General features: G+C 57.4%; 2 protein-coding genes across 4 annotated transcripts in view; one reads left to right on the top strand and one right to left on the bottom strand.

Moving 5' to 3' along the window:
• The window catches only part of LOC124083250 (SCO-spondin), a 53,057-nt gene extending 40,581 nt beyond the window's left edge, over nt 1-12,476 (bottom strand). Inside the window, exons 1-22 of the mRNA XM_046429888.2 lie at nt 11,558-12,476; nt 10,412-10,517; nt 9,998-10,180; nt 9,519-9,601; nt 9,162-9,341; nt 8,711-8,955; nt 8,518-8,617; nt 7,628-7,786; nt 7,456-7,535; nt 6,900-7,052; nt 6,483-6,651; nt 6,062-6,302; nt 5,590-5,734; nt 4,525-4,642; nt 3,354-3,529; nt 3,044-3,271; nt 2,781-2,946; nt 2,350-2,584; nt 1,901-2,090; nt 1,699-1,793; nt 1,188-1,444; nt 721-855 (exon numbers count right to left, since the gene is read on the bottom strand). Of these exons, the coding sequence (XP_046285844.1) occupies nt 721-855; nt 1,188-1,444; nt 1,699-1,793; nt 1,901-2,090; nt 2,350-2,584; nt 2,781-2,946; nt 3,044-3,271; nt 3,354-3,529; nt 4,525-4,642; nt 5,590-5,734; nt 6,062-6,302; nt 6,483-6,651; nt 6,900-7,052; nt 7,456-7,535; nt 7,628-7,786; nt 8,518-8,617; nt 8,711-8,955; nt 9,162-9,341; nt 9,519-9,601; nt 9,998-10,180; nt 10,412-10,517; nt 11,558-11,588 (3,475 nt within the window). The 5' untranslated portion in view covers nt 11,589-12,476. The remainder of the gene's footprint in view (nt 1-720; nt 856-1,187; nt 1,445-1,698; nt 1,794-1,900; nt 2,091-2,349; nt 2,585-2,780; nt 2,947-3,043; nt 3,272-3,353; nt 3,530-4,524; nt 4,643-5,589; nt 5,735-6,061; nt 6,303-6,482; nt 6,652-6,899; nt 7,053-7,455; nt 7,536-7,627; nt 7,787-8,517; nt 8,618-8,710; nt 8,956-9,161; nt 9,342-9,518; nt 9,602-9,997; nt 10,181-10,411; nt 10,518-11,557) is intronic.
• Nucleotides 12,477-13,060: 584 nt separating this feature from the next.
• Nucleotides 13,061-21,545, top strand: Znf467 (zinc finger protein 467). Of its 3 annotated transcripts, XM_046429886.2 has the most exons (6): nt 13,061-13,450; nt 15,093-15,190; nt 15,546-15,621; nt 16,070-16,186; nt 17,018-17,131; nt 19,711-21,545. In XM_046429886.2, exons 3-6 carry the CDS (start codon nt 15,588-15,590, stop codon nt 21,246-21,248), a joined length of 1,803 nt encoding a protein of 600 aa, XP_046285842.1. In that variant the 5' UTR covers nt 13,061-13,450; nt 15,093-15,190; nt 15,546-15,587; the 3' UTR covers nt 21,249-21,545. The 3 variants fall into 3 exon arrangements, with proteins under 3 accessions (XP_046285842.1, XP_046285840.1, XP_046285843.1); XM_046429884.2 differs by lacking the exon at nt 15,093-15,190; XM_046429887.2 differs by lacking the exons at nt 13,061-13,450; nt 15,093-15,190 and adding an exon at nt 13,509-13,529.
• Nucleotides 21,546-22,196: the final 651 nt, after the last annotated feature.

Raw genomic sequence — 22,196 nt, 5'->3', positions numbered from 1 at the left:
GAGGCAGGAAGGTTGTAAGTTCAAGGCCAGCCTGGGCCACTTGGTGAGAACCTGTCTCAAGATATATTAAGAAGTGCTGGGGATGTGGTTCAATAGAGAGCACCCCTGGGTTCAATCTCTGGTACCACAAGGGGGAAAACAAAACTAAGTTTGGAAAACTCCCCATCTGGCTGCATTCTGGATGGGAAACCAGGATGGGCTGAGGCTTTCCCACACCAGAGTCCTGGTGGCGAGGCCTAGAGGCAGCCTGCCTCTGCCGCGCCGAGTCGCTACAGGGTTATTTTGGCTTCCCTCAATTTCTCACTGAGAGTTCTGTTTCTAAAACGCCAACTGCTTGTGTTTGGGTGGTAGAATGTTGAATCTATTTTCATTTCTTCTTCCTAAAACTTGGTATTTTCTAAATATTTCTTGGGTGAGGCAGCATTGCTTTCATAATGAAGAAAAACAGGATGAAAACATAATTTGGAAACTCTGACCACTTGTTCGGGCAGTGAGGTGGGGGTGGTGTTGGGCTGGGGGTGCCCAGTGGAGGCCAGCAGGGCAGGGGAGGCCAAAGATCCTGGTCTGGCTGTTACTCTGGATATCTGCCTTTGAGGGTTGTTGGAAGCTCAACCCTGATTTCAGAGCTGGGCAGGCGCAGGGAGGAAGGGTTTGGGGGGAGTCCAGTCCATCTAGTACTAAGGCTGGGTGTGGGTCAGGTGCATAAGGGTGGGGCCTAACCTCCATCCCAGAGCAGGGTGAGGCCCAGGCGTGTGGTCAGCAGCAGGAAGAGGCCTGCACGGTGCAGACTCATCCCTGGGCCTGTGTAGGCCTTGGGGGGTGTTACACTCACCCCATTCACCGTCACTGCCCGGCCTGGAGAGGAGGAAAGGTGTTCAGGGCCAGCATGGAGTGAAGGGCCTCCCAGGTCCCATGAAGCCCTGCCCTCTTCCCCTTCAAACCTCCTTTAGCCTCTCTACCTCTGTGACCTTAGGAAAGTCATTAGACTTCTCTGGAGCCTGGTTTATCTGAGAAGTTATGATTCCAACCAGGAGGAGAGCCACCCATCCCACCCCTCTGAGGACAACCAAGCCCAGTGAGGACTCGACCTAGGAACCTGGACTTTGGCCACCCTGGTGTGTGGCTGTTATACTGTGCTGGAGTGCCCCCCACCCTTTGTCAGGGTCTCCTTGCAATGTCATGGCCACCTCTGAGCATGTGCACAGTAGTGCTCTCCAGACGCACGGTCAGTGCCTTGGTGCAGGTGAGGCCGCTGGCCCCGCAGGGCAGGTTCTGGGCAGAGACGCTGAAGCGGCCACTGGCCTCTCGAACCAGCAGGTACTCGCAGGCTCCGGGGAAGGTGAGTGTCAGCCCATCAAACGTCACATAGTGGGGGGCACCTGATGCCTGGCACCATCCACTGCACAGCTGGCCTGTGCAATGCCACTGTCGGCCCTGGCACACACTGTGGGCAAGGGGCAGGGACAGAGTCACTGAGGAAGGGACCTGAGCTGTAGCAGGGGAGGCAACTGGTCCAGATTCCTGCGACTCCAGATAGGACCCCAGTGTGGAAGATCCCAGAGGTCCCCAGTGCCCAGCCCAGCCCAGATGCCCTACCCCACCTATCACCCCAACTCATTCTAGTGGGGGGAAACATTGTGTTTGGAGAGCCAGTAGTCACAAGGCCAGAAGGGTGTAGGTCAGGGGGGCTGGGCATACCAAGTGTTGCAGTTGTCCTGGATGGTGGCATTAGGTGGGTACCACTGCCCACTATGACGGCAGGGACAGAGATCAGGAGGCACACAGCGCTCATCCTGGGCAGAGAGTAGGGACACTGTTTTGGGCAGCTAGGGGAACAGGACAGTGCCCTGGTGCTGGGAAGGCCACTCTGGTGCCCCATCCCATCCCCTCCCAGCCTCACCAGCAGCACGGTGCCTGGAGGGCAGACACAGCCATCAGTGCTGCCCATGGGGCAGGAGTGGTTGGCACTGGGGCTGTCACAGGTGAGGAGGCAGGCTTCAGGAGCATGGACAAGTTCCCCGGGGCAGAATGCACGCTGCGGGGCGCAGTGGTGGGCGGTGCAGTTCCAGAGGCCCCTCTCCTGGCAGATGCTGCGGGAGGGTGGAAGGGGAAAGAGGCAGGCCCAGCAGAGATTCAGCCTCCAGGCCACTGGTCTGCTCTGCCAAAGTCCAGGAACCCAGACGCTGGGGACCCAGGCACCAGATCCATTTCACTGAAACCCAGCTCTGATGCCGGAGCCCTGAGCGCTGCACCTCCCAGCACCCCAGCCTGCTATGATCAGCCCCTCCTCTCCAGCCCTCCCTCTTCAGCCCATATTCTTTCTCTTGCCCCCCAAGCCATCATCCTCACCAGCGATTGCAGTCCTTCATGGTGACACTGCCAGGGGTGTAACGATGGGCTCCAAGCTGGCAGGAGCACAAACTGGGGGGGACACACTGGCCCTCAGGGTCCCACAGCAGGCCAGGGGGGCAGTTACAACCAGCCACACAGCCGGTCAGCTCCTTACAATCCTCTGGCTCTCCGCAATGGTGACCACACACTGGAGCGCACTCCTGGTACTCTTGGCCACCAGGACACAGGACAGCTGGACCCAGGGACATGTGCATATCAGGAGCATAGTCAACCCCTCTGGAACATACCCCCGCTGTGCTTCCCCAGGAAGAAAAGCCCAGCAACCCCCTAAGGTCAGAGGTTCCTGCCCTCTCCAGCTTCTCCTAGAAGGGGCCAGAAGGAGGAGGTGGGAGGGAGCGTGAGGTAGGGCTGCCTGGGCAGGGGCTCACGGCAGAGAGTCTGGTTCCTCCAGGACAGCAGGGCGCCCTCCTGGGCACAGCGGTGCGCGTAGGCAGACAGCACGGCACACAGGCAGTCCCTGCCAGGGGCACAGCCACACACTGCCGCCAAGCAGCGCAGCTGGAATGGCTCCCTGTCCACCAGCCTGTGGCAGTCCTTGGGAAGAGAGGAAGCGGGGCTCTTCCTTATGAACTCCTCATTCTCTTGGGTCCCCATTGCTGCCTCCCTGTGAGTGGTAGGCCATCCCGGCTACCTGGAAGGCTGGGCCATGCAGGATGGCACAGACTGCCTCTGCAAAAGCAAGGTGCTGGGAGTGTGTGCTGCAGGGGAAGAGCAGGACGCTGTCCCCAGAGGAGCACTTTCCATTGCCTGCCACCTGGAACCTGCTAGCAAAGTCAGCAGTGCTGGTCTCCACATCCCCAGCTGGTGTCAGGAAGTCATCCTGCTGGTTCCAAGTGAAGGTACCACACAGACCTTGGACCTGGGCCGTGGAGACCATGTGGGACAGTCACATTCAGACTCAGCATAACCTTTCCCAGCCTTTCACCCGCCTCCTGGCACACCTGGTGGGCATGGTGGGGGGCCAGGGTGATGTAGGCTGCAGGGTCAGCCACTCCCCAGAGGACACGGACTCCTGGCCAGCGTAGCAGCAGAAAGGTGGAGGAGGCTCTGGAGATGCTGAGGCCCGCAGTGCCAATCCAGGGCAATCCCACATCCTGCCCATCCACCAGCACAGCTCCTGGAAAAGGAGCCTGATGATGGGGTGGCGGGGGGCAGGTGGGTGGATGGGGCTGCAAGAACAGAAGGACTCGGGTGGGAGTGGGAGGGCCTGTATCGGAATGGGACCATCAGAGTGACCCTCAGAGGCCACCAGTCCCACTTGAGACTCCCCCATGGGAAGTCTGGGAAATGATCCATCTTTATTGGGGGGAAGGGCTGGTGTGAGTGAATGGTTCCCATTTCCTCTGGTTTTGTCTTGTGTGAAGTGGCTATGACAAGCCTGTCTTGTCCCGTCTGTGAAAGAGGATTATAAGGATAAATTTCTTTGGTGGCTTTGAGGTGGCCATGACAGCAGGACCTTTACTGGAGCAAAGGAGGATGCCTGTTAGTGCCCCCCCCTTTTGAACCAAGAATTAAACCCAGGGGTGCTTAACCACTGAGCCACATCCCCAACCCCTTTTTATTTTTTATTTTGAGACAGGGTCTTGCTAAGTTGCTTAGGGCCTTGCTAAGTTGCTGAGGCTGGCTTTGAACTCTCGAACCTCCTGCCTCAGCCTTCCAAGCCTCTGGGAATACAGGCATGTGCCACCATGCCCGGCTTCAGTGTCCAGTTTTGCATGTCTTTTTCCCGTTGTGGCTGGCACAAAGAGCTGGCACAAGAGAGCGAGGAACTGACCTGGGCATGGGGGAGTTGGAGGGACAGTGGCTTAGAGGGGCCTGCCTGGTCTGGTCATGATGAGATCTTTTAGATTTTCATAACAGTATGACTTGTGTTTTCCCTAAAGATGAGGCAGAAGAGGCCTTGGGACATGTCCTCAGGACAGTGTGTCTTCCTCAGAGATGGGAGGGGGCAGCTGAGGCAGTGAACCCGGCTGCAGAATCTGGGGCAGAGTTGTTGGGCTCTGAAGGGTGGGGAGTGTGGAAGGCAGGGACTGGATGGTACCCAAGTCTTCTGGGTGAGAAGAGGGGACAGTGGGCGTGGCAGTCACCCTGAGAAGGTAGACCTGAGGCTACCTGAGTCTCTGAGCTGGATGTGGGTATCCCCCAGTGAGACAGACAGGGCATGGAGGCAGCTCCCAGAGTCGCAGTCCCCATGCTCCAGCACGATCAGCAGCTGCCCTTTCACGTAGTCCTAGGGACAGACAGAGGAACACAGGGCTGGGCAGACCCTCCGTTTCCCTGAGGAGGCCTCTGCAGATCTTTAGCCTCATCCAAGGCAGCTCCTACCCATGTGGGAGCTTTCCAGCCAGACAGACACTGTGAGAGATGGGGCTTGACCCTAGCCAAGATTAGCACACACAAATGCTTGTGCAAGTGTGTGCATGGGGTTGCACGAGTATATGTGATTGCACATTTGTTTGTGTCTGCATGAGGGAGGGATGATTCCCATCTTTCCTCCCCGTGGGTAGGACGTTACCCTCCAAATGACTTACACTTGCTAAATCTATGTGTGCATGCCTGAGTGTGCTGTGTGCCTGCCTGTTTGTGTCTGCGTGCATACAGGTGTGTGTGTGTGCACCCACTGGTCTTTGTGTGCCTCGGGGAGATGGCTGCTTAGATTCTACTCAGTCTCTATGCCCCACACTGCCCATGAAAGAAGGGGTGCAAACAAAAGAATGTGAATGGTCCACTACTGAAATGGGGACCCTGGATGAGTGGAAAGGAACGTGATCTGTGCTGACCCTGGGAAATGACCCATCTTTATTGGGAGAGGGCTGGGATGGGAGAAGGGTCCTTATTCCCCCTGGGGTTGTCTTGTTGAAGTGGCTCTGACAAGCCTGTCCTGCCCCATTTGTGAAGAGGACCATAAGGATGGCTTTCTTTGGTGTCCCTGAAATGGCCATGACAGCAGGACCTTCACCAGAGCCAAAGGAAGGGGTGGGAACCCAAAGAGAGGCTCTGGGGTCTGGGGAGCTGGTCTACCTCCAGCATTGTCCTTCTGGGCTTTTCCTTGCAGGGTTAGGGTTTTGCTTTATTTTTACTTTTTTGTGCTTTCCCTATAGCCCCCCTCCCCTGGACACCTTGGGGAGGGACCCTTCTCTGGTAAGATCCCTTTCCCAGAGTTGGTCCTCTACCCACCTGCACCAGGCTGTAGTGGCAGCCTGGGTGGCCCCGGAAGAAGAAGCTCCGCCCATCAAAGGTGAGGTAATGCCCATCGCCACCTACTGCACACTCAGCAGGACACAAGGCCTGGGCACAGTGCCAGTGGCCATCCTGGCACACACTGTGGACATATGGGTGGGACAGGGCAGTGTGGCATCAGTCCCACCCTGGGGTGGGGAGGCTAAGCTGGAGTCAATCCCCCAAACCCTGCTCCCTTGCCTCTCTGATGTCCCCACCACCCCTGGAAAGGGTAGAGGTCAGCTGGTCAGGGCTTTAAGAAAGGCCATCAGTTATGTCAGCAGAGATCACAGGTCACTGTGATCATGCCAGGAGGGAGCACAGCCAGAACAGCCTGGCTGTTTGGAGGAGGCAGGTTTCAGAGAAAACATAAAGGGCAGGACCAGAGACAACCACGCTGCTGCCACCCCATCAAGGCCTGAGGACCCACCACGGGTTACACAGCTGGTGCACAGTGTCGCCAGGGGCATAGCGCTGGCGCCGGTGGTAGCAGGGGCATCTGGAGGCAGGCACACAGAGGGTACCATCCCAGAAGAGGCCAGGTGGGCACTCGCAGCCACTCACACACTCTTCCCTGCAGGACCCTTCCTCTTCCTGGCCCACTGCCGAGCAGCTGGGGGCGCAGGAGGAGACGCAGTCGGAGTAGAGCTGACCCCCGGGGCATAGACGCTCTGTGGACATAGGAGTCGGCTGTGAGGGGCTGAGGTGTTCCACCAGACCCTGCTGACTCTGAAGAGCCAGGAAGCCAGGGGAGCCAGCTGGGAGGGTGCCCAGGGGTGGCAGTGCCTTCAGAAAATGAGGCCCTTGAGGACCCTCGGTCATTTTCACAGGGCAAGACGGTCAAGTAGTACCACAGAAGCCAGGCTTCCTCCAGAGCACGTGGATGCGTCGCCTGGCACAGGCCTGGGCATAGTTGGCAAAGGTGGCACACACAGCCTCCTGCCGCCCCTCTTGGTGCCCCAGAGCAGCCCCTGCACAGTAGGCAAAGAGGCAGGCCTCGTGGTACTCATCGGGGGAGACCTGCAGAGAAAGATCGGCCTGTCAGCTGGCAAGCGCCTTCTCACCAGCACCTCCCACCCCCTGAACTCTGGAAGGGACCTGTTCCCAGAAGTAAAGCCCAGGACAGGAAGGGGTGTCTTGACCAATGGCCCAACAGGGTCTAGCGGCAGGACTGGGTCGCTTAACTGGCTCCTCTCTAGTACCTTCCTGGCCCCACCCTCTGGACAGTCCCCTCTGGAGCTGGTCACCACCTCCACCCCCACCCATACCTGGGCATGGCACTGCCAGAATGGACTCTCCAACAGCTGGTGGCATACATCCTGGGCTTCAGCTCGCAGCTGGCCAGCATCCATACCTGCCTCGGTGCCTTTCAGGGGTCCCTCACAGCCCTGATCCACCTCCACTGCATCCAGACACCCAGGCTGGGAACAAATGGAGCCAGGCCAGGTAGCAGTGATGAGGGACATTAACTAGGAAAATGACCACTGCCCTCCTAGCCACTTTGAGGCCACATCATTGTTCCCACCATGATGTGGGCTGTGGAGGGCAGTGGGGACAAGCCCAAGGGGGAGGCAGGGGACTCAGGGTCACAGTCAACTGCAAGCAGGTGATTAGATGATGAACTAACCACCAAAGGTGATCAGTGATGAGGTTGGCCAAGGTGTCCCTTGATGGTCAGTTCATACAAGACAGCCAGACTGCAGGCAGCACCTGACACTGAGCTTCCTGTGGGATACGAGGCCTACCTGCTCTCCCCCTGAGGAGTCTGCTGTCCCCTTCAGCCAGGGGAGAGCAGCCAGGAGGAGCCCAGGATGGCAGTCTTACCTCAGAGCTAGGGAGCTTCCAGGAATTCCCAAAGGTGGCAGCAAGCATAGCCAGGCCCCCACCTGGCTCTGAAAAGTCATCTAAGGAAGGGTGAAGCAGAGATGCTGGATGCTGGACTTGGGGTCCAGTCCCCTCTTCCTCCCTGACCAGCTACCAAGCACACCCTACCTACCCTCGGGCCGGCCATTGTAGAGCCCACAGAGGCCCTGCGTCTGTCCTGAGTGCTCATGGTCCACCGAGATGGACACCGAACTGGACCTGTCCAGCCGCACAACAACCCCCAGGCCCCCAGATAGCACCAGCCAGTCCCCCTGCCACTGCAGGCTCAGCCCTGGGAAGGGAAAGGGCACCATTCAGCCTCCTGTAGCCATAGTCCCTGCTCACCACCACAGCAGGACTCCAACTGCCCAAGGAAGCAGCGGGGAAGGGAAAGAATTCTGACCATTCTAGAGAGCTCTGCACCTTTCCCATTGTAGACACTCTCTAGACTAAACTACAACACACACACACACACACACACACACACCTTACATGCACCCCCACAGTATACACATACACACTTCATACACCCCTGTGTACACAACACACATGTATACATAATACATAAACACAAAATACCACATACACACACCACACACACATTGCACGTACACAAACGCATACCATATATACACAATGCACCACACATGCATACACTTCACACAGTACACCAATATACACGCACATTACACATGTACACACACCAACATACACATATGCTCATGCACACACTGGGCACTGGCGCGCGCGCACACACACACACACACACACACACACACTTCACCGGCCTCATGCAGTCCCATTCAGAATGACACTCTCACGAGGGAGGTGGGGAAACTGAGGCTCAGGTAGATTAAAGCGAGGGACTTGCCCAGGGTCAAGCTCAGAGTGGGTGGGGAGTGGGAGGCACAGGGCCCCCATCCTCGGGGTTCTTCATTTCTAAAGGCCTCCCAATAACAATGTGGGACAGGCAACAGCCCCAATCCCCACTGACCCTCCACAGCAGACCCACAGGGTCCTCACCATGGAGCATCTGGGGCTCTCCATCAGGTACGAGCTGCCCCTTCACAGAAACATCTCTACCCTGGATCTGCACCTCCTCTGAGCCCATTATCACCAGGACCTGGGGAGATGCACAGTGAAATAGGGTCAGCAACTCTCCCCATCCCCCTACGTCTAGCTCTCTCCTGGGGCCACCCCCATTTCCCTCCCTTACCAGCTGACAGTGCCCAGGTTGTGGACAGTGGTCCCTGGGCCTGAGGTGGACAGCCCAGGTAGAATCAGCAGCTCCTGCCAGCAGATAGGTGCAGTGGCCCAGGAAGTGGTAGTGGCGCCCATCAAAAGTACGGTAGTGGAAGCCTGACCAGGTGGCACAGGTGGCTGAGGGACGCTGGCGCTGGCTCCAGAGCTGACCCACAGCCCCCGGTAGGGGCTGCAAGAGGACTGCAGAGGAAGCATTGCCTGGACACGACACATCACATGTGAGCTGCTGAGTGCAGGGGTCAGAGGGCCATGGGTAAGAACATGCCCACAGAGCATGAAGCATGGGGATAAGGCATGGTTACTCTGGTGGGCAGGGGAGTAGGCAGGATCCCAGAGCTCAAGGCCTGGCATGGGGATGATGGCCAGGATGTGTCCTGTCTGTAGGCTGGGGTCTGCAGACCCACCTGGAAAGTGTTGGCTGGAACAGCTAAGGCAGAGCTGAGAGCCACTGTCCCACCAGCTGTGTCCCCAAGGTCTGGCACAGCACTCTTCCAGGTTTTCTGTTGAAGTATTAGCTGAGCCTCCCAGAGGCTGGCACTGCCACGTGGCAAAGCAGTGGCCCCCAGGGCTGTCTTCCATGAGGGCTTCAGCATATGGTGGAGAGAATGGGGCACACCCGGATAGTCAGCAGAATGGCCTGTAGCTCAGCCTGGTCAGTTCCCCTCCTCAGGGAGCCTGTCCCCTCCCCTGAAGACGTAAGTGAGGTTAGCTGCCCACAATCCCACAAGGTACATGTCACCCGTACTGGCTCAGGAGCTTACCATCCGTACACTGAGCGCCCCCCCAGCCTGGACAGCAAGCCCTCACCGTCCGGTTCCATGTGGCAGGCCGAGTTTCTGGAGGTCTGCACCCACCAAGCAGGGGGGAATCAGGGAGAGATGTTAGTGTCTAGCCCAGCCCACCGTGGGGAAAGGCCTGGGACATTGGGTCTAGTGAACTACTCTCTGAGGGATTTATCACATAATTTTCCTCCTCCTTTCTTCACTCGAAAAGTGAGAATGTCATTGGGGGCAGACAGAGAGAGCAGGCATTGGGACTCTCCCTGCTCCACCCACTGAGGTACCTCTCATCCACACACCCCAATCTTGCACTTTCTGCTGCCTTTCCCCGAGCCCACCCAGGGCCCACTTCCCAAATGCCTGCTTATGCCAGGTTCTCCCCATCCTCCCCCACTCTCAGGATTTCCGGCCGTCACTCCTTTCCTGCCTGGCAGACAGCCCAGGCTCTGACCCTCACTCACTTGTATATGCGACAGAGCCCAGGTGCTGGAGGCCCTGAGAGCCCCTCGTGGCCACTCCTGGGCAGGTCCAGCCGCCAGCCTAGGCGGGTATAGTGGTAGAGGCTGGCACAGGGCACCAGATCCTCCCTACGGGGGGTCACTTCCTCTTCCACATGGATAGTCTCCGTCTGCTCACACCATCGCCTGTCCATGGATAGGGAACTACAGCAGCTGCCACTGTCCCCTTTGTTACCAGGAAGCCCTGTCCTGTGACCCCACTCCTATAAGAGATAACTTACAGAAGAGGTCCCTGAAGTAAGGAAGAAGATAAGGTTGGAGAGAGAAGCACTAGGGAGGTCATTCTGGTGTCCAGGGTGTCCCCAGGCCTGGGGCTAGAGAGGATCTTAGCTCGAGGAGTCCCAGTGGACTGCTTACCCATTAGCCAGTGCCCATAGCATCCCAAAGAGGACAGCAAGGAGGAGCATGTTGCCCACTCCAGTCACCACCAGGGTCTTGTGAGGCCTGGGCTTGGGCAGTGCTGCTGCAGGGGAATAGAGAGGCCAGTGCTGGTCCCCCTACCCCACACTGCTGCCTACTGTGACCTGGAGGACAATCTGTCCAAGGCCACAGAGAGAGCTAGGCTGTAGGCCTTTTGTACTGGGGAGGCTTTATTAGGGGCTTGCACCTCCAGGCACAGCTGCCCAGAACCTGGTTGGATCTGCCCTGACAACCCTCTCAGTGCCAGCTCCTCCTGGAAACAGCCCCTCCCCCCAGTGTGTATGATGGGGATCAAAGCCAGTTGCTTTGCGCCTCTGCTATTCCCACACTTTCAGAGGCTACCACAAATGAACATGGGCTATGGGCAAGCTACCCTCCCTTTCTGGGCCTGTTTCCTTACTAGTAAAAACTTCAGGGACTTCCCAGGGATGCACAGATGGGACTCAGGGACTCCATGAATTCTTTGAAACTGTATGTGTGCATAATCTTCCAAGGACAGTTTCATAATGTGTATTAGATGCTGGGGGGGGGGCATGGCACCATTGAAAGATCAAGAGTTACTGGCTCAGCGATTGGTTGGTCTACCTGCCCTCAAGCTGACTTGATCATGCTCTTTTCCTATCTCCTCTGTCCCCTTTCCTGCCAGGCACTCAGGATTTGAGGGCCAGGGAAACTGGATGACTATGTGCTTTCCTCTGTTGGGTCTGACTTCTTAATGAGATGATGATGTGTGGCTGATTTGGCCATCCGGTCTCCTTCTGTGAGGGTTTCCTAGGGTCCCTGGGGTTCTAAATACTAGGGTTTCCTAAGGTCCCTGGGGTTCTAAATACTAGGGTTTCCTAGGGTCCCTGGGTGGAGGACTGAGGGGAGCCAAGAAGGAGAATTTGGGTGGAAAGTGGGGTTGGGGCTGTAAGACAGCACCCCCAACCTGGGTGGGGGCTGAGCCGGATGGAGTAATCTCAGTGTCCGGTTGGGAGAGGGCAGCAGCAGGCTCCTCAGGGGAATCCTGGTTACATCCTGGTTACCAGCAGAACTCTGAGACACTCAGGCTGGAATATGGCCTGGACCTCAGACCTGACATACCAGCTCCTAAGCCTGATGTCCCACTGAGCATCCTGAATAGTCATCCCACCTGGGGTGAACAAGAGCTAGGTTCAGCTTCCTTCTGGAACCTAGGACCAAATAAAAAGGGTCATGTTGAGCTTCTTCCAGGGCTCACAGATAGCTAGGATTGGCATCCTAGACCCAGTAATCCTGGAAACGAGCCAGGGTGTGTGGTGAGCCTACTGTTCTTCCAGCCTTTCTCAACGCTCACACATTACTCCTCCTTTTGTGACCTACATGTGGACACCCCTGCTCCAACCCAGCACACACAGAGGTACACATTTGCTCCCAGGGCTACCTGCAGTCTAGTCAGCATCCATTATACAGAAGAGCCTTTCTAAGCTGAGTGGGAAGGACCACCTGCTCTTCCAGGTCCGGCTGTCCCTGGGTCTCTCACTATCACTATCCACAGACATTTTGGACACCCCTGCTGTGTGCTGTGCTACTGTGTCCTACAAGGTCTGCCTTGGGCCAATGTGCTCTGATTCCATAGGTATCTCCATTTTTGTGATTGGGTGCTATAGCCAGGGGCACTTGTTCAGTCCACAAGGGCCATTCACTGTCCTCCCCTTCTCAGGTTTACTCCAGTTCTAGATTCCAGCAGTCATGAATAGGGCATCACTGGGCTTTGGAAGAAACACAAGTCACAGGCAGGAGGAAGGAAGCTGGAATCCAGGGGAGCAGGCAGAAAGATCGTGGAGAGGAGGTCTGCAATAACCAGTCCGCGTTTTAGCTTGAGGAGGACGGGATATGGGCAGTTTAGGGAGTGGAGCCTCACCCGCTAGGCTGAGAAGAAACTGCAGGACTGGGGCGGGGTCAGCGGCCAGGCCCCGGGGCTCCGAGGCAGAGGACAGCCCTCCACACCTAAGGCCTGCAGGGCCCACCTAGTACAGACGGCCCTCCCCTCTCCGTCACCCCTCCCTGCCCCGCCCACGCAGTCACCGCCCAGCCTCACCCCCTGCAGCTCAGCGCCAGCCACCCCTCCTCCTAGGGGTCCTGGCTCAGAACCTCCTCCCCAATTTCTACTGGGGGGCGGCCGAGGCCCTCTCTCCTTGGGCCCCTTTCCACCGTTCTCGCAGGGGGTCTCAGTTCAAGCCTCGGGAATCTAGGTGGAGGGAAGGGGTCTGGGTGGATCCGGGTAGGATCGGGTGGAGAGCGGGACCGGCAGGAGTTTCTCAGACCCCCCCCGCCCCCCCCCCCGCCCCACGGTCGGTCCGACACGTCTCTGGCAGGACCGCGGCGGGGCCACAAACCCTACCAGTACTCGCGATTTAAAGACCAGCGTACTCCTTCCCAGGCTCCCACTCCGAACACGCCCCCTCCTCTTCCCGGCAACTCCTCACCCCCTCCCGCGCTCCACCTTTCCCCGGCTCCTCCCTCCGAGGCTGCGAGCACCCTCCCTCGCAGCCCGAGTGCCCTACCTCCCCGGTCTCCTCTCCCTCCTCCCCTCCCTCCTCCCCTCCCTCCCCCCTTCCCCCCCCCCCCGTCCAGAGCTCCCACTTTCCGTCCTCTCCTGCGGGCGTCGGGCCTCAGGACCCTCACCTGCACACCTAACCCCGCGGTGCACGTCCCTCGACCCCACTCCCTGAGACCACGGTCCCCAACCTCCCTAGCCTGGTGCCTCGGGGCTCCGCTCCCGCTTCCTCGGTCTCTTCCCCCTTGAGGGCGCCGCTGGCCAGCTCCCTCTCCCTCGGCGTTTTTCCTTCCCCTCCCCGTGAAGTTTCGGGGCTGTCAGTCTGTCAGTCTTTCGGGCAGTCGGCACCCGGGCTGCAGGCAGCGGGCGCCATTGTGAGCAGAGCCGGCTCGGGCAGGAGGCCCGGGCGCCTGGGTCCCCGTAGCTGGCTGCAGCGCGGCGACCCGTCGGCCCGCCAGGTAAGGGCCGGGAGGCTCCCGGCGCCGGCGGCTCCGCCCGCCTCCCCTTCAGCGCACACTCACAGCCCGCTGCGTGCAGGTGACAGCCCCCGGGGAAGGGGCGCCGGGAGCGGGGCAGCGATGGGGGAGGGGCGCGGGTCGCCGGCGAAAAGGAGGGGACCGAGCCGCGGGGCGAGGCAGGAGGGGCGGCGGCGAGGGTCGCGGAGTGCAGGAAAGGGATCCGGGAACTGGAGAGAAGGGCGGGGGGCCGGGTGGGAATCGTTTGGGAAAGGGGCGGGAGGGTCCCCAGGGGAGGGAGTGGGGAGTCTCAGGAGAGCAGAGGGAGAGTGGGAGTGGGCCGAACGGGAGCGGAGGAAAACAGGGCGCCCGGGATCCGGCTCTTGGGGAGGGGCGGGAGAGCAGGGCGCTGACAGGTGAGCCCCGGAGCGGGGCAGCGGGTCGGGACCCGGAGTGACTCTGGAGGACAAACGGAGGAGGGGAGGTGGAGTGGGGTCTGCTCGGGAGGAAAACTTGGGGGGTGGTGAGAAGTCAGTGGGGAGCAGAAATAGGGACAGGACCACTGAGAGGGAGGTGTTGGGGAGAAGGGGGTTCGGAGGGGGAGGTGGGGTGGGGAGGGGCAGGGCCAGGGAGAAGGTCGGGAGTGAGCTGGGTCAGTCCCGTAGCCCCAGCCTTGGGGCGCCAGGGGACGAGGGAGCTGGGGAGCGGACTGGAGGGGGAGGGGAAGAGCGGTTCTGGGGACCGGGAGGGGAGGGAAACGAAGCTGGAGCCTGCTGGGGAGGCAGAGGGGGAAGGGAGGCGGGGGCCGCGGAGGGGAAGGAGAGCTGCAGGGGGGACAGGGGAGGGAGGGGGAGGGAGGGCGGTGCGGGGACAGAGGAGGAGGGCTGGGGAGGGGTGGAGGGAGGGAACCGAGGTGAAGAGAGGAAAGGAGAGGAAGGGAAACCAGAGTGGGGGAGGAGAGGGGGAAGGGAGGGGCGAGCTGGGTGGGGGAGACCAGCTGAGAGCTGGAGGGCGGGCGCTGGGGAGGAAGGAAAAGAGGAGGGGGGAGGAAGGGAGAGAGTGTGCAGCCGAGGAGGGGGATGGAGCGGGGGAGAGTCGGGCGGGCGGGGAAGGGCGGCCCAGAGCCCAGGGAGGGGGAGGGGAACGGAGCGCTGCCGGAGACTGCCCGGAGCGGAGGGTCAGGGAGGCGGTGGCAGCGTCAGGCCGACCGGAGGGGGCCGTGAGGGGTTGGCCCCGCCGGTGCGGGCAGGGGCGGAGCCGTAGGGGCGGGGCAGGGGGAGGGGCTCCAGGAGGCTACCCGATTTGGTGGGGAGAGAGGGCGGAAGGCAGAGGGAGCCGGGAGAGGGGAGGGACAGAGGGAAGGCTGCAGGGGGGGAGGGGGAGGGGAGCCTGCTGGGGGAGGGGGAGGAGCCCACAGGGCACAGAGCAGGGAAGTGGGTGCAAGGAGGGGTGTTCTGGCCTGGGGGTGTCCTAGCACAGAGCAGCCTCATGGGGAAGGGAGTGGTTTTGAAGTAGGGGCTTTTGGAGAAGCCAAGACCATTTCCTACCTTTAACAAGGACCCTTCTCTGATGGGGAGCCCCCACCTAGTCCTAAACTGACACTCCCTCCCCTGCCGGCTGGCTTCTGTTTCACCATCTCCTGCAGTGACAGCTGGAGGACCCAGGAAATGAAGTTTCCCACTCCCCACCCTGGTTTCCCACCCTCCACCCTCTCCCCAGAGAATGGTTCCTGCCAGTCCCCAGGCAAGGACACTGGGGTGTGCTTGGGGTGGGGCTGCCAATGAACTGGGGCTGGCTGGAGAGACTGCCAGGCAAGGGTGGGTAGGTGGATGAACTGATTTTTAGAGCCAACCAGAGCTTGCAGAAATGGCTTCAAGCCTTTCTTCTTGGGCCCCCCATCTTTAAAGGTCTCTGCTCTTAAATTCATACTCCCTTATTTCCCTCACCTGTTTGGGGACATCACCTTTGGAGCTCCTGGGAAGAGCTAGGAGGGAGTGATTGGGCAGAGCTTCCTGACCAACCTTCTATATGGTGGCTGCTATTCTAGACCCAGGTGGAAACTGGCAGGAGGAACCTGACGGCAGTCTTTTCTCCTTAGGGTCTGTGACCTGATCTCCAGGAGGGGCTACTCCCTGTTGCCATGAGAGAGACTTTGGAGGCCCTCAGCTCTCTGGGTGAGAGAACTGAAGGCACTTGGGGGTAGGGTGGGATTAGGGGGCATCTACAAGGCATAGAGTAGAGTTCTTCCAGAGGCTGAGCCCTGGAGCCAGAGGCCCTAGGGGCCTGTAGGACAGCATCCTTTCAGGTCACCAGGTCTGTTTGAATGCCCAGAGGAGGGAAGTTGTGCTAAACTGCAAGTGTATATGGGGACTCACTCAGCACTGGGACTTAAACTTATTCTCTCTAAAGCTAGTCTGTTTCTTCCTTCTATCTTTGATTCATCTCAAAGGAGCTGAGATTGATACCTGGTCAGACTGCTGGGGAGCCTGGGCTATTGTCTCTTATCACTATTATTGGGAAGCCCTATCCTTGAGCAGGCTAGGAAGGGGAGGGCCCCACTTCTGATCATCAGTTCTGTACAAGATGGTTTACTTGCACCCATTCTTCTATTGCCTGTAATAGGATTCTCTGTGGGACAGCCAGAGATGGCCCCCCAAAGTGAGCCCAAGGACAGGTCTCATAATGTCCAGGGGCAGATGTCCTCCTCCAGTGAAGAGAGAACACTGGGTACATGCTCAGGTATGTAAATGGGGACCATGTAGGATGTCTCAGGAAGGAATTTTCCTTCCTTTCACCGCATATTGTTAAGTACCTACTATATGGTGACTGCTATTCTAGACAATTTAGAATACCATCAGGACCAATAACCCCTACCTTCAAAGAGCTTAATCTTAGAGTGTTCAGAATCAACTAACAATAAATGTAAAAGCAAGAGAAATGATAAGCTACCTTAGAAGATAAATGCTGTTCAGGAGAGAATAAAGCACAGTGAAGGGGACCTTCAGTGAAGGGCTACAGGTAGGGATGAGGCCCTTCACTGAAGGTCCCCTTCACTGAGGGTGAAGAACAAGCCTCACTGGGAAGGAAAGATTGGAGCAAGATTTGAAAGAGGTTAAGGAGGTGGCTAAGGGAATATCAGGTAGCGGCAGCCAGGATGGAGTGCTAAGGCAGGAGCAGGCCTGGCTTCAACATTCTGATCCTTACCAATGATTTGCCTTGGACCTGGGGTCCCTCAGGGGTCTGGGAAGTACAGTCCTGCTGTTGGAAGCCTCAGGTAAGCCTCAGGTCAGGGGCCCTTCCTTGCTTTCACTACCTCACATACACATATTCCAGAAATTCCTCACTTATGGCTCCTGCAACCTGCCCACCCTTAGCAGCTGCCCTGCTTAAAGGAGCCTGAGGTTTCCCTGGGGCAGCTGGGAATTCAGCCCCTGCAGGTATGATGGGAGACAGAGTCCTGTGGGTGGGGATGGGCTGGGGTTTCAGATGTCCCTGCTTCCTAGCTGCAGTGGGGACCTTCATCCATCTGTGATGCTTCTGGAGGCCTTGAGGTTTCCTCTTCTCTCCCAGGGCCTGAAGCCCCTGATCCAGAGGAAGGAGCCCAGACCGAACAAGCTGAGGCTCCCAGCAGAGAAGGACAGGCATGTACTCCACAGAAGGCTGAGCCTGTGGGCTCCTGCTCAGGTGAGTCTTCCTGTTGCTCCATCCACCAAGAGGTCATGCAAGGGAATGGGGCCTCACAAGCCCCATTCCCTTGAGAGACAGCTACTCCAGGCCCTTCCAATCAAGAAGAGTTCAGACCCTGGACCCTTTCTGCTATAGAACTCCGGCACCTAAAAAGAATTACACCCTGTAGACTGTGGAACCGAAGAGGCTCATCACCGAAGAGAAATATACCTTGTTTCAAACCTTGCTAGAAGTCCTAACTTCCCCTCTTCATCTTCCCTGGTCTAATCTTAGGCTGTTGATCACCTGAATTACAGTTGCCATGAAGATAAAGGATGTGGATCAACTTTTCCACTGTCTCTCTCCTACATTCTCCTCTCCCCAAACCATCACTGATCTTGTTGGTACCAAGTTCTCCAAGACTATTATAGTAAACTCATCTCTCCCGTACCTAAACCTACCCATCACTTCTTTCTCCTGCTACTACCTCATCACCTCTTGCTTGGTTAACTGTTTTAGTCAGCTTTTTTTGCTGTTTGACTAAAGGATCAGAACAATTGCAGAGGATGAAAAGTTTATTTGGGGACTCACAGCTTCAGAGGTCTCAATTCACAGCAGCAGGTTCCATTCCTCAGGGCTCAAGATGAGGCAGAACATCATGGCAGAAGAGTTGGCAGAGGGAGGCAGCTTACATGATGATCAGGAAACAAACTCCACTCTCCAGATACAAAATATATACCCTATAACCCCGTCCTCAAGGAACCACTTCCTCCAGCCACACCCTACCTGCCTCCAGTTACCACTCAATTAATTCCATCAGGGACTAATTCACCGATTAAGTTAAGATATAACCCAGTCATTTCTCCTCCAGACCTTCTTGCATTGTCTCATATATGAGCTTTTGGGGGACATCACATCTAAATAATAACAGTGACATTTATCCAACAAAGATTTATCTAGTCCCTACTATGCACTGACTGTGCTGAGTGTGGTAGGAAGAGATAGGCCCAGAGGTGTACAGACATACTTACCCACTGAGCACTCTAGGATGGACTACCCCCTCTCCAGGACCTTGTGATCTGTTCATCTGTAAATAAGGATAACAATAACTTCATGGTTGTTGAGAGGTTTATAATGGTGTATGGCTAGTGTTTCATCTATAGTTGGCCCTCCATAAATGGTGGCAATGCTCATTTTTATTAGACTTAGTTATTATTAGACTTAAAATTAGAATACAATGTATCTAGCCTTCCAAAGCTAACATGTAATTGAGATGGCATCAGTGTTAACCAAGATGAAAGATTAAAAGAACAATATAAGAGTTGCAAATAAGAAAAGAAGTGTCAGTGCTATAGAAGTTTAGGGTGAGAGATCCTTATTTTGACTGGATCTGTCAAAAAATGTTGCTTTGTAATGCATCTTGAGAGAGGCATAGACTTCAGCTCAGAAGCTGGCTGGGGTGCAGAATGGAGAGACAGTCTAGACTGAGAAAGGACTTTGAAGCAGAAAAGGTGACATGTGACTGGGGTTGAAGGAGAGCAGTGTGGTGGAAATGAAGCATTCTCACCTAAAAGAAGAAAGTTGGAGTAGATCTGGGTGAGCCTCAGATGCACCTACAACTGGCTAAATCCTGGGGAAAAAATGACCTATTGATGGTTCTTGAATAGAAGAGTGACACAATGAAAATGTGAGGCATATCACAGTATGATAAATAAACAGTTGTTTGGAAACAATAGATTAATGGAAGAAACTGGGGGTAGATGTACTTGTAGCAGTCCCTGTGTAATGTAACCAAGGCTTGGGCTGTGAAGGACTTTAAGGGCTAGAGAGGAATTCAGATCATTTGGTCCAATGGTTCTCCAGCAGAACTGGGGATCTTCTGGGGGCTTTAAAGAGAGAGAGAACAGATCCATGGGCCCTTCTCCTACAGATGCATTTATGAGAGTTCCTCAGGAACTCAATCCTGCCTTTGGGCCAAGGCTCTCCCCAGGGCCCTCCCTGCTTCTGGAGAGGCTGACAACATTCACCAATTACCCAGGTCCTATAAACTTCAGCCTCCTCCTTGTCAACTGGGATTCCCCTCTTGGCTGAAGGGAGCAGCAGGGGGAGCATTTGAGATGAAGGAACTGACTTTTAGGGTGCCCTGGTACTCTGTGGCCAGACAAAGGAAGAGAGCAGGAGGTGTCAAGGCCCAAAGGTCTCCTTTTGGGAGAAGATATACTGTTCTAATGTTAAAGTCAACCAAGGATAGGTGTGGGAAGGTCAGGTGTTTGGCAACAAACCTGCAGAGCTGCAGCCGATTTTGGGGACACCCAGGGGAGCTACTCAACTGGAGACACGGTTCCAGAAAGGAGCTTGCTGGACAGCAAGACCTGGGGCAGCCACCCAGAGCCTGGGAGAAAAGTCACGGAAGGGGGCAGGTGTTCATCAGCATGGCAGGCTGCAGAGCAGGAGGAGAATGAGAAGAGTTTGGGATTTGGTCATTCCCGGGAACTTTTTGGGTAGAGTGGAGAGAACAGAAGCCAGATTGCTGGGCTCCTGGGAAGCAGTACTACTGGCGTTGAGCTTACTAGACAATTCTTGTTTTGACTATTCAGGAGACGAATGGATGATTCGGAAGGTGAAGGTGGAGGACGAGGAACCGGAGGCAGGAGAGGCAGTCGAATGGCCCCAGCATCTCTCGTTACTTCCCAGCCCTTTCCCAGCGCCTGAACTGGGACATCTGGCTGCTGCATACAAACTGGAGCCAGGGGCCACGGGGGCATTAGGCGGGATCGCGCTGTCCGGGTGGGCCCCGATCCCGGAGAAGCCATATGGTTGCGGGGAGTGCGAGCGGCGCTTCCGGGACCAGCTGACGTTGCGGCTGCACCAAAGGCTGCACCGGGGCGAGGGCCCCTGCGCCTGCCCGGACTGCGGCCGCAGCTTCACTCAGCGCGCCCACATGCTGCTGCATCAACGCAGCCACCGCGGGGAACGGCCTTTCCCGTGTTCCGAGTGCGACAAGCGCTTCAGCAAGAAGGCCCACCTGACCCGCCACCTGCGCACACACACGGGCGAGCGACCCTACCCGTGCGCGGAGTGCGGCAAGCGCTTCAGCCAAAAGATACACCTGGGTTCGCACCAGAAGACCCACACAGGCGAGCGGCCCTTCCCCTGCACTGAGTGTGAGAAGCGCTTTCGCAAGAAGACGCACTTGATCCGGCACCAGCGCATCCACACCGGCGAGAGGCCCTATCAGTGCACGCAGTGCGCACGCAGCTTCACGCACAAGCAGCACTTGGTGCGGCACCAAAGGGTGCACGAAGCAGCTAGTCGAGCCCAGCCCTCTCCCGACGCGCCTTCTTCGCCGCATTCCCCCGCCGAGTCCTCCACCCCGTCCCCTCCTGGACCGAAACCTTTCTCCTGCTCTGACTGTGGCCTGAGCTTCGGCTGGAAAAAGAACCTCGCCTCACACCAGCGTCTGCACCGCAGCGAAGGTCGCTCCTTTGGGTGCGACGATTGCTCACTGGGAGCCACCGTGGACCCTGCTGCCCCCGAACCCTTAGCCTGCGTGCCCCGTGGGCCAAGTTGTGGGCCAAGTTGCGGCCCTGCGTCGGGCACAGTGACGCCCCAGCGCACCCCCTCGGGCGAAAGGTCTTTCTTCTGCCCTGACTGCGGGCGCGGCTTCGCCCACGGACAGCACCTGGCGCGGCACCGGCGCGTGCACACGGGCGAACGGCCCTTCGCCTGCGCGCAGTGCGGTCGCCGCTTTGGCTCGCGGCCCAATCTCGTCGCCCACTCCAGGGCCCACAGCGGCGCCAGGCCTTTCGCCTGTGCTCAGTGTGGCCGCCGCTTCAGCCGCAAGTCCCACCTGGGCCGTCACCAGGCGGTGCACACAGGCAGTCGCCCCCACGCCTGCGCCATCTGCGCCCGCAGCTTCAGCTCCAAAACCAACCTGGTCCGCCACCAAGCGATCCACACCGGCTCCCGCCCTTTCTCCTGCCCTCAGTGTGGCAAGAGCTTCAGCCGTAAGACCCACCTGGTGCGGCACCAGCGCATCCACGGCGAAGTGGTGCACCAGGCCTCGGAGACCGACCTCTCCGCCCCAGCCTGGCCGGCTCCTACAGAGGTGGCACCGCCCCCGCTCTTCTTCTGAGCCGAGTTCTCACTAGGATCCTTCCTTTGCTCACAGATTCCAGAGAATTGTGCGCCAGAGGGCCTGGCCTGCCCTCCCTTGGCCACCGTCCTATCTTCAGTGTCTAGGGAGATGTCCGCAGAGCCTACCCAGCTTTGACTTTCATGACAAAGATAGTGCAGAGAGAACCCCTGCGGCTCATGTGGGAAAGCAGACATTTCCTAAGCCAGGAATGGTCAAGAGCCGGCTGGGTGGAGAACCTCTACCCAGAGTGAAAGAATCTGTGTACTTCAAGTGGTATTAAAGTTCTAATCTGCAGTTCTGGGGCTGTTACCTGAGCTGGGGAAGGCAAGCCTGACTCCTCCATCCCCCCCCCCCCCACCTCCATGCACAGGAAAAGCCTCTTCCCTTTTTGTCACGGATGGTTGAATTTAGCCCGCTGCCGTTAATTGGCTTTTCCAGATCAAATGTTATATGCTACCCTGGTTCTTGCTTCTAGTTCAGAAATTTGGCAGAACGAGATCTTACAGCACATTCCATTCCCCACATGCCAGGAACTGAAGACTAGGGCTGAAGGGAAGGCAGAGAGGGGCCGCTTGCCCTTGGTCATACTTGGGGCTTCCCAACAGTAGCCTCACCTGTGGCCGGCCTGGGCAGTGAGGAAGTAGTGAATGAAGGCTGCACACTCTCCACCAGGTGCTCTCCTGGTGAGGGGCGCTTGCTCAGGAGCCTCCCCAACTGCATCTGCCCAGCCCAGGCAGCTGTGTGAGCTGGGGCTGGCTGGAGTTGGGGGAAAAGGCAAGGGAATGGGGCACTGGATTTAGGAATGAGTAGTCTTAGGTTTGACTGCTCCTCTGTGTCACAGGGGACTTGGAACCCTGCGTTTATTCCTCTGGACCTTGGCTTTTTCATTAAAATGAGAATTGATATTGACAAGGGCTGAGACCCTTCCTGGTTCAATATCACTAG

This window comes from Marmota monax, unplaced genomic scaffold (genome assembly GCF_021218885.2).
Source record: "Marmota monax isolate L192 unplaced genomic scaffold, Marmota_monax_Labrador192_F-V1.1 WCK01_AAM20220418_F8-fsc00193, whole genome shotgun sequence".
Taxonomy (NCBI): Eukaryota; Metazoa; Chordata; class Mammalia; order Rodentia; family Sciuridae; genus Marmota; species Marmota monax.
This window is presented reverse-complemented; position numbering and strand designations above follow the sequence as displayed.